Below are 10,728 nucleotides of genomic sequence, written 5' to 3'. Positions count from 1 at the left end.
CCCACAGCTCTTAATTCAAGCTGTTGATGTGAACCCCTTAGATTTAAGCAGGGAGAGGAGATTATGGAACTCATGGGATCATTCTGGTTGGAAAAGATGAAGGTGACCAAGTCTGACCATCAGCCCAGCACCACCGTGTTCCCTGCCCCATGTCCCTCATCCCCACATCTCCGGGGCTCTGAAACCCCTCCAGGGATGATGGGGACTCCAGCCCTGCCCTCGGCAGCCTGGGCCAGGCCCTGACAACCCTTTCCAGGCAGAAATTCTTCCCCAGCTCCAACCTAAACCTCCCCTGGCACAACTTGAGTTGTGCCAAAAGTTCCTCTTGTCCCATCCCTTGTTCCTTGGGAGCAGAGCCCGACCCCCCCTGGCTCCAACCTCCTCTCAGGGGCTTGCAGAGAGTCAGAAGGTCTCCCCTCAGCCTCCTCTGCTCCAGGATCAGCACCCACAGGGCCCTCAGATGCTCCTCACAACTTCTCCAGACCCTTCCCCAGCTCCATTCCCTTCTCTGGACACTCTCCATTCCCTCAATCTCCTTCTGTCCCAGAACTGACCCCAGGATTTGAGGTGCACCTCCCCAGTGCCCAACACAGGGACCATCCCAGCCCTGCTCCTGCTGGCCACACCAGTGCTGACACAAGCCAGGATGCTGGTGGCCTTCTTGTTCCACCTGGGCACACCTTGGCTCATGTTTGACCCCTGTCAGCCACCCCCCAAAGTCCTTCCCCTTGGGGCACTTTCCAGCTGCTCTGCCCCAAGCCTGGAGCAGGGTGTGGGGCTTTGGTGTCACCCTGGGACCACTTGGCCACGCTGAACCCTTCCACCCCATCCTGCAGTTTCAGTGAAAAACGCTCCCACTGAAGTTTTGGGGTGGTTTTTGGTTTTTTTGGGTGCAGTTGGCCAGGAGCGAGCAGCGTGTCAGCACCTTGCAGCTGGCAGTGGAGAGGCTGAGCACATCCTGGGCTCCAGATTTGGGCTCCAGACCCTTCAATAACTGCAGAAATATCAGTGTCATGGGAATGTCACCTCATCCCTGCTGTTTGCCACCAGCAGTGGTGTCCTCTCCAGCACCCCTGCTCATCCACCCACAGAAAATGCAGCAATGTGGGAGAGTGACCCAGAACATGTGGATCTGGAGTGTCAAATCTCTGCCCAAGGGCAGTGCTGTCTCCCACCAGCTCTCAGCAATTTGCTCCAAGAAAAGAAAGAAGTCTTTCTGCAAATGAAGATTAAAACAGCAACATCAGCTGAGCTTCTTGAGACAGCCACAAGGTTCCCTTGCTGCAGGATAGATAAATACATGGAAAACAAAAACAAAACCAAAAACCAACAGGTCTTTTCTGTACATAGCTGTGCAGAACTTTCAATGCCACTTCAGTCTTCAGTTGCTGCCCCTGGGAGCACCCTGGGCACCACCCATCTCAGAAGCAGCATCATGACATTTCTCCAAGTTTTTAGTAAATCTAGACACAAAAAATCTTATTACACAACAAAAGAGAAAGTGGGTCCTTTCTCCCCACCCCCTCCAAGACTGCAAACAGCTGCTTCAAGCTACAACCTACCACAAACATCCTGAGTTTGAGAAATCAGGAGCTAAACCCCACTTTACTAGAGAAAGATTCAACCCTGTTCTAATAAATCTCATCTATTTTAGGACTTGGCATAAAAAGCCCCTCAGGAGGGTAGTGGCAAGACACCTCATTCCTAGTGGCACTGCCATCAGTGTTTTGCCACCAGGCTGTACCCTCTGCTCCTCACCACAATCTTTGGGGGATTTTGGAGCAGGGTGGGATTCTTCCAGCATTTCTGTTGTGTTCTTGCTCACCACCAGAGCTTGCATTGCTTGCAGGTCTCTTTCCACCTGCACTTCCTTTAAAGACACAGAATCAAGGTCCCCATGGAAATTCCTTCTCTGTTCCTCTCTGTTGTGGGGCCACTTCCAAATCCTCACTCTACAGCAGAGCCCCAGAAGTGACCCCAAGCTGCTCAAATCTGCAAACCAGAGAGGTTTGAAGCAGAGGTTCAATAGTGTGAAAAAAAACCCCAACCTCTTGTTTTTTACAGTATTTATTTTATGTGCAAGCCTATGGGAAAAACACCAAACTCCCTGCTGGAACCTTCTCTTGCTGCATCAGGTGTAAATTACTGCCTGGTAAAATCATGTTTGTGTGTTACAATCCCAGGCAGGGAACAGCATTATGCAGCAGCTGCCTTCTTCTCTTTGTAAGTTGCCATCATCTTCTTGATCTCAGCAATTGCTTTGCCAGGGTTCAAACCCTAAATAGAAAAAAACCAAAAGTATCAATCAGCTCCTCTGGAAATCAGTGTTAGAGCACCCTCCCTTCCCCTTGGCCCCATCCAAGACACAGTAAATTTACAGGCAGCTGCTACCTGTGAAAACACCTGGTAGAGGAGATGCTCAGCACCCTTTTTTTGTCCTAAAACTCTAATACTGTTCTTTCTGCTGGGAAGTGAAAGAATAATGGAGAGCTCTAACAGCCTGCCCCAGGTAGGCTGGGTGTTAGGGGTTGCAGAGTCCCTTGGTTAAGTTGTGCTTGATGAGGATTTTCTGCATTCCAGCAGTGAATTTAAAAGGAAAAGCAAAGCAGGATGGAGTAGGGATGCAGTGCTGGGAGCTCACCTCCTCTGCCTGGGGGCTGGGACACCAGCACTGCCTCCTGCTTGAAGAAAAATGCTCAATGCTTTTGGAGGGCTGTGTTTAATCAGCAACGCCAGGATCAAAGAGAAGAATGAGAGGCTGAACAATAGGAACTTCTAATAAAGCTCAAGCAGGACTGAAACCAACACTTTTAGGGGTGTTAAGAGATGATTTCAGGAAGCAGGAAACTGCCCTGAGAAAGCTCAACAGTGATGGTATGAGAGATGTGGCTTTTTATTTTTTTTCCTTGTCTGAAATAAAAAAGCTGCTGACGTGAGGGCACTGGGGAGGTGAGTGAGAGCACCAGGGGAAAATGTTCCTCCCACAGAACTCGGCTAAACTGTCCAAAGATGAGGTTTTCTACAAATTAGATGCATATCACCCTGCAGAACTTCTCTACCAAAGCTTCCAAATAGGAGGGGGGTGCCCACTGAAGCACCCGAGGATGGAGACCAGCCAGGAAACCACCCGTGTGTGCAGAGCTCCCTGAGCACCTTCCAGAGCTGATGGAAACAGCCAGGATTAGAGCTTGTGAGTGGAAAGGTGTTATTAACCACAAACCTGTCTCAAATTTGAGAGCAAGCACTATTTCCCTGCTCTACGTGCACTCCCACAGAGCTTGGGGCTGAAACTTCACCTCCAGCTGAACCAGGGCTGACACCAGATCACGAGCCAGCACCCTGCACAAAGGGGGAATTATCTGCAGGCAGTGAATCACTTCAGAAAAACACAAACCATGATCAGCAGGCAGCTCCTGACCAACACCTCTCAGCCCTGATCTCAAGCATCTCATCTCCCCCACATCTGTGAGCCACTCAGACAGTCTCCTCCAGGTTATTCCCCAGCTCAAGGAGAATTGCTCCAGTATCAGGAGGGGGCTGGCCAGAAAACAGCACAGCTGGCAGGAAAGCAAAACTTGATTATCTGCCCAATGACAGGCAACAAGGTCACTGGAAGGTGAGGAAGAGGGAGAGCTTGGGAAGTTCTCCAGAGAAATCCCAGGGAGAAGAAACCATCTGGGGAATGCCCTGCTGGCAGGACAGCAGCATTTAACACTTCCCCCAAAGGTGCTCAACACTTGCTGGAGCCTCTCCCTTACAGAAGTGGCACAAGAGCTGCTGCTGTTGGGGCTTTAAGGTTGCAGTCTTTGGGGGTTAAGCATTTCCCTCACACCACTGATCAGACCACATGGGACAAACTGCCCCACATCCTTTCTGGTGGCACCTCTGGTGTGAGCAGCCCTCTGGTGGCACATTCCTGGTGACAGGAGAGCCTCCAAGTCCCACCTGGCTGCTGTGACCTGGAACACAAACTTTGCCACGTCCTCTGGTACAGTCACAGTGGCACGAGCAATGCCACCAGGAACTCAGGCTGCCTCCTGAGGTGGAAGGAGCCAAGGCAAGCTCGAAGGAAACAGAAGCTTAAGCGGGGATTTTTGTGCAGCTTTGAAAGAAGAGAGGTTGGGGAGGAGCCAGCGAGGCCGGAGGGCAGAGGAGGGGGACGGGAGGGCAGAGGAGGGGGACGGGAGGGCAGAGGAGGGGGACGGGAGGGCAGAGGAGGGGGACGGGAGGGCAGAGGAGGGGGACGGGAGGGCAGAGGAGGGGACGGGAGGGCAGAGGAGGGGACGGGAGGGCAGAGGAGGGGGACGGGAGGGCAGAGGAGGGGGACGGGAGGGCAGAGGAGGGGGACGGGAGGGCAGAGGAGGGGGACGGGAGGGCAGAGGAGGGGGACGGGAGGGCAGAGGGGGGACGGGAGGGCAGAGGGGGGGGACAGGAGGGCAGAGGGGGGGACAGGAGGGCAGAGGGGGGGACAGGAGGGCAGAGGGGGGGGACAGGAGGGCAGAGGGGGGGGGACAGGAGGGCAGAGGAGGGGGACGGGAAGGCAGAGGAGGGGGACGGGAAGGCAGAGGAGGGGGATGGGAAGGCAGAGGAGGGGGATGTGTGCATACCTTAGGGCAAGTCCTGGTGCAGTTCATGATCGTGTGACACCGGTAGAGAGAGAACGGGTCTTGGAGCTGTGCCAGCCGTTCCTCTGTGAAGTCATCTCTGGAGTCAATCATCCAGCGATAGGCCTGCAGGGCAGGGGCACTGTCACCACAAAGGCTTCTCCAGGGCGGTGCAAGGTTTCAGGAGCAACACCTCACTCAGGAACTTGGGATTTGGACTGGGGAATGCCAACCCCACCTGTGCATGCAAATATCTGGACTGCTTTTAGCTGGGGAGTCCCTCAGCAGCCCCCAGGGGACAAAGGGGACCTGTCCTTACCTGCATCAGAACCGCTGGACCCAGGTACTTGTCCCCATTCCACCAGTAACTGGGACAACTGGTGCTGCAGCAGGCACAGAGGATGCACTCGTAGAGTCCGTCCTGTATGGGGGTGGGAGATCAGAGTCAAACCACTCCAGAAGCTTATGACAAAGCTTTCTATTTAAAAGAGAGGATTTCTCTCTCCCCTGGGTTATCACAGGGCCTGCAGCCTCCCTGGGGTTTGTACAACCACCTGCAGCTTCACAGGGCGCAGTGGAAATGAGATCAGAGTCCCCATCACCACTCATCAGGCAGATGTGCACTGATGCTGTGCTGCAGGTGCCCAACTTTGCCATCAGAGGCAGGAGAAGCTACTGCAGGTTAATATTTAACTCTGGGTCTTATCTGGAAGGGATTTTTTGAGGGAGAAAAGAGGCAGTGACCAGTTTCTGACGGTCTTCTATGGACTGGAGGTATTGCTGCTTGCCCTGCTTTGACTCATCCTTCTTCTTCAGGTAAGGCTCAATGGATTTGTACTGTGCATAGAAGTTACTCATGTCCTAGGAGTAAAAGGCAGAGAGGTGACATTTGTTAAACTAAACTGATGCTTGAGATGGAGCATCTGCTACCCCTCCAAAAGAAAAAGGCATTTGCAACCTCAGCTTGCCCCATTTCTCCAAATGAGGACAGATCCCCTCTCTGCTGGGACCCACTACACCCATAACAGGGGAGCTGTGACACCTGATCTTGTTGGCACCTCCCAAAGTGATCCTTTCCAACCCTGTACTGCCTGGAATGGTGTCACACCCCTGGTGACAAGCTGACAGAGCAGATACTCACCGGAACAAGGTCCTTCACCACATACATGTGGGGGAGAGGGTAGATTTTAGTGACCTTGTTGAGATCCGTGTCAATTTTTTTTATACAGGCCAGGGTGTTTCCCCCAGCAATGTTCATGGCACAGGAACCACAGATGCCTGAGTGGGAGAAAAAGGGCAGAGTGTTAGGTATTTACCCTCTTATCCTACATGAGGAATATCCTCTTGGCCCCAAACAACCCAAAGCTGTCTTCACAGAACTCTGTGTGTGACAGGGAAAATGCCAGAAGTTACCAAACAGGGGGGTGGTTGAATAAAGAACAAACCCAAGAGCAGCTTCCACCAAAGCCTGAACACATCCACAGCACCCAACTTGCACCCAGCTTCCCTCCCCAGCAGAAAACAAGGAGCTTGGACACTTCATCCCTGCCACACCATTCATTAGGTCTGACGTGGGGGAAATGTTCAGCTCTGCTCACAAGCTGGAAGCACTGAGCTCACAGTGAGGAGAAACAGCTGAGGGTGTAAGATGGGAGAAGGAAGGTGAATCCCCCCTCCTCAGCCTCACACTTTGGGTCAAAAGCATCCCTGAAGGTCAGGAACATGAAACAAACTCCCCAAAACAGGAAATTCTTTCTGTGCCTTATGCAGCAGGCGCCAGTGGTACCATAAACTGCACCCCTCAGCTGCCCAAAGGTGAGAGGACAGACAGTCAGCAGAACAAATGGCACAGAAATAACTTAACAATGGATTAAATGACACTGCTGATCATCCCCCAGGAATAGAAGGATCAGATGGAGCTCAGGAAAGGCCAAGGTTTCCAAGAAAAAAACATTGCAGACCTGTCATGGATACTCCTCAGGTCAGAAGCTCGGGTGTCCAATTCAGACTGCTGCCCCAACCATCCCATTAGAAAGAAGACAAATGTTGAAAGGGCAAAACTTTAATTTCAGAGGATTTGACACATATCAATTGATATGAGTCAGAGAAATGCCACTGCTCCTCACACCAGCACCCTGCCCCTTGCTGCCAGATCAAGGCTGGCACTGGGACAAAGTTATTCCTCCCACTCAAGAAATGGTTACAACTATTTTCCAATCAACTGGAGAGAGGACCAGGATTGCAAGCAGGAGCCCACAGGAATGCAGGATTGGATTTTTTTACCTTGCATGGGAGAAAACAAATTAAAAAAAAAAAAAAAAAAAAAAAAAAAAGAGGGCAAGATCAAACGAGCCCAGCTTGAAAAAAAATATAATAATCTGTCTTCTGGTTCTCAAAGGAAAGTATTCAGGGCAATTAATTTAATTCCAGCTGCCTGGGAAGAGCGTTGGCCATCTAAATACCAGAGTGAGAACAGCCACACTGTGTCACATCCATCCCCTTCCTATGCAGATTGGTGAGGAAACTGCTGCCTTCCTGAGTGCTTTTCATGGAAATTCAAGGCAGAAACATTTTTAGGCATCACTGAAGGCATCACCAGGCTCTTAGTGCAGTGGTAGGAGCAGGGGCACTGGATGGAAGCTGGAGCACAGGAGCTTCCATGTGAACATCAGGAAAAGCTTTTTCCCTGTGAGGCTGAGGGAGCCCTGGCCCAGGCTGCCCAGAGAGGTTGTGGAGTCTCCTTCTCTGGAGCCTTTCCAACCCCCCTGGATGTGTTCTGTGTGCCCTGCCCTGGGGGATCCTGCTGGGGCAGGGGGGTTGGACTGGGGGATCTCCAGAGCTCCCTTCCAACCCTGAACATTCTGTGATTTCTGTCATTAATTGCACCTCATTCTTTTCCTGCTAGCATAGACACCTCATTGGATCCAAACCTGTCCTCCCTTTCTGCATTTCCACAGCTGGCACGTTCAGCTCAGCATTCCAAAATTATCCATGAATTGGCATTTTCTTTTTTTAAAAAAGGAAAGCCACCCAAGGAAAGGACAGTTTGAATGCAATTAGAAATGTGCTGATTTGTGTCCTGGGAACTCTGCACATAAAACCCCCAGCAGCCTTTTCCTCCCCCAATCCATTTGAGCTTACTCAAAAGGCCAAAGGATTCCTGAAGCTATTCCTAGAAAGCCAGAAGGACTCTTCCAGTTACACCCTTCCTTATTTCCCCAGCAGCACCAGATAAAGCAGCCCCTAACAATTCATTCTCATTCACTACCTCTTCCCCCACAATTTGGCTGTTGCAATCTCTCCCACTGGATCTCTCCAGCACTGGAGGGCAGCAAGATGAACCAGATTAGAGGTGAAACAGGAAGGACTGGAGCATATTGCTCACAGGGTTGTGTGATTACACCCTGTGAAGATGACCTTCAGCTCTACTTCTTGATTCACTGAGGTATTTCACAGGCAGGAGCAGAAGGAGAGGGCTTCACCCACAGCTTTCCCAGTGGGTACACAAACAATGTCAGCAACAAAGAGGCTGCAAAGGGAACTCTTCAATTTTCCAGGCTGGAAAAGCTCTCTTACCTTCCCGACATGATCTACGGAAGGTCAGGGTGGAGTCCAACTCATTTTTAATCTTGATCAGAGCATCGAGCACCATAGGCCCACATCTGGAACAGAAAACAGAGAGGGGGAAGCTGTGCTGAACCCTCCCGGCCTCGGCACTTCATCTCTGGGCACCCCAACTGAGCAGCACCCCAAAGGATTTTGATCAACTACAGGTAAAAATATACTGAAAAGTATGACAAGACTCCTTTTGGGTCAGGTTCTAACAAGTCTGCTTGTCCTCATTAGTCACTAGAAGCAGTGCTGCACAGAAAACCAAACAACCTGGGATAACTTCTGCAATTTCATAGAAAGGCAACACCCATGAATTATTCATTGGTGCAAGGCACACAAAAAATGTGAGTTCTCCATCATGTGCTGTGTGGCTTGGGAGCTGAAGCTGAGAGGCTTGAGGTGAAATGAATTCCTCTGGCAAAAGCACAGCAGCAACTGGAGTGCCTGGAAATCAAGGCTCAGGTGAAGGCTTCTGTACCACAGGGGGGCTGCACCCCCCCAAGAAGCCACAGAGTGAGAGCTTCCTTGATGCCAGCTAGAGAACATGCAGGTGGTTACTAGAAGCTGAATACCAAAAACTAGAAGTAACAAAGTGTTAAGAAAACCAGGAGAAAAGTCAAAAAAGCTTCTGCCTTATCACCCCAGTCTGGCACCACGAGCTCCATGTCAAAGTTTCCTTCTGGACCACGCCCCCCAATTTTCCATGTAAATCAAGGTTCTAAACAGCAGGAAAATCCTGCAAGCCCTCAGCACAACTCAGGGATGCAGGTGAAACCTCACAGAGGTCACAAAACCAAGTGAGTGGCTAACTGCTGGCAGCTATTGAGAGTTTGATTTGTCACACTTGGCACCGACAGGCAGGGGAGGGGAAAACAATCCCACGTGGTGATCCCAAATGTTTAATCACAAAATGACATCAATCTCCCCCGTGCAGAGGACAAAGTGCTCTGTAACAAGCTGAGGCATCACTTCCCTGGCCACTCCAACCAGGTCTGAACAGTCCCTGAAGCTTAATGAGGCTGCTGACACCTTTTGCTGTCAGCTCAGGTGCTCCTCAGCCACCCCCCCCTCTCCCTTCTCAGGGAATCCCTGGCAGCAAAATCCCTGGCCAGGAAAATCCCTGGCTCCTCCTGGCAGACACTCACTTATTCAGATCCACTTCGTAGGTCTGCATGCGGGGTTTGTCCCCGGCCTTATCAGGATCCCACCTGTAGATGGCAAACTTCTTGAGCCGCGGCGCTGCCGCCGCCGCCGTCTGGGCCCCCCGGCACAGCTGTGGCCAAACAAATAAATAAACAAATAAACAGCAAAAAGAAACTCTCCGGAGGCTTCCAGCACGGTGGAAAAACACAAAACGACTTGAGGGGGGAAGAGCTGCAGGATCCATCACTGCTTTGTCTTTGGGCAAATCCTCCCAAGGGTTCAGCAGAGCAGTGGAGCCCCTGCAGCCAGCTCTGTCCCCCCGGGGCTCCGGCTCCAGAGGAGAAACCCCCAGCCCCGCAGTGTCTGCTGCCCTTCCTGCATTCCCCCTTCTCCAGTATTCCCCCTGCTCCCAGAAGCTGCTTCCCTCACCCCTTCCCGAATCATCCCACATCCCTCCTCCTCCTCTTCCCACATGCTGGATCTCCTGCACTCCCAGCCCCCTCTCAACCTCTATCTCCCTCCAAGCCCTTCCCAGACACCCCTTCCCGCTACCTTTTTGCCCTCATTATCTCCCTCACACATCCTCCCCACCCCCCAGCCCACCTCCCCTTCTCCCACCCCCTCTGAGCCCTCTTCCCATCCCTGCACTGCACCCTACGCCCCTTCCTGACCCCCAGGTCCCTCTGCACCCCCTCAGCTCCCCCCAAGCCCCCTTCCCCACCCCTCCTGCCCCTCAGCTCCATCTCTGCACCTTGTCCTGCCCCTCAGCTCCCTCCCAGCCTTCCCCCAGCCCCCCAGCTCTATCTCTTCACCCTTCCTGCCCCCCAGGTCCCTCTGCCCCTTTCCCACCCCTCCTGCCCCCACTCCCCTCCCACGCCCTCTCTCGCCCCCAGCCCCGCGTTCCCCGCCTCTCCCCAGGTCCCCGCTCCCGCCTGCCCAGGACAGAGCGGTTCCAGGCCCCTCACCAGCCGCGGGTCTGCCCGGAGGAGGCGGGCGGGGACTCTGAGCCTCAAGGAGACTCCCACCACGGCCGCCGCCATCTTGGCGTTGCGCAGTACCGAACCCGGAAGCGGAACTTTCCGCTTCCCCCGGGGCAGCGTTCAGAGGAAGCAGCGGGAAGCGGGGGGGAAACTCTTCCCGCCGCCATTTTGTGTGTGGTGGTGGCGGCCGCAGGGCGGGCGCCATCTTGAGTGTGGCGGTCCCGGCGGTACCGGCCGGGATGGCGGTGCCGGGAAGTTTGGATCTCGCTGTTGTAGGGAGAGGGGAGAGCAGGGAAGCTCCCCATGGATTGCCAGCCGAATCCTTTCAGCAAGGGAGTGACCCTGAGCCTCCCGCCTGCCCCAACCCCAGGCAGCCCTCCCTGAGGGCT

At 53.0% G+C, this 10,728-nt stretch overlaps 1 protein-coding gene across 1 annotated transcript; it reads right to left on the bottom strand.

Annotated features, from left to right (window-relative positions):
- Positions 1–2,051: 2,051 nt before the first annotated feature.
- On the bottom strand, positions 2,052–10,435 carry SDHB (succinate dehydrogenase complex iron sulfur subunit B). The gene is made up of 8 exons (XM_030463565.1): positions 10,325–10,435; positions 9,362–9,489; positions 8,181–8,266; positions 5,746–5,882; positions 5,349–5,465; positions 4,924–5,025; positions 4,608–4,730; positions 2,052–2,277 (listed from the first exon to the last, which is right to left on the bottom strand). Exons 1-8 carry the CDS (start codon positions 10,397–10,399, stop codon positions 2,197–2,199), a joined length of 849 nt encoding a protein of 282 aa, XP_030319425.1. The 5' UTR covers positions 10,400–10,435; the 3' UTR covers positions 2,052–2,196.
- Between the last annotated feature and the right edge of the window lie 293 nt (positions 10,436–10,728).

This window comes from Calypte anna, chromosome 21 (assembly GCF_003957555.1).
Source record: "Calypte anna isolate BGI_N300 chromosome 21, bCalAnn1_v1.p, whole genome shotgun sequence".
Lineage (NCBI taxonomy): Eukaryota > Metazoa > Chordata > Aves > Apodiformes > Trochilidae > Calypte > Calypte anna.
This window is presented reverse-complemented; position numbering and strand designations above follow the sequence as displayed.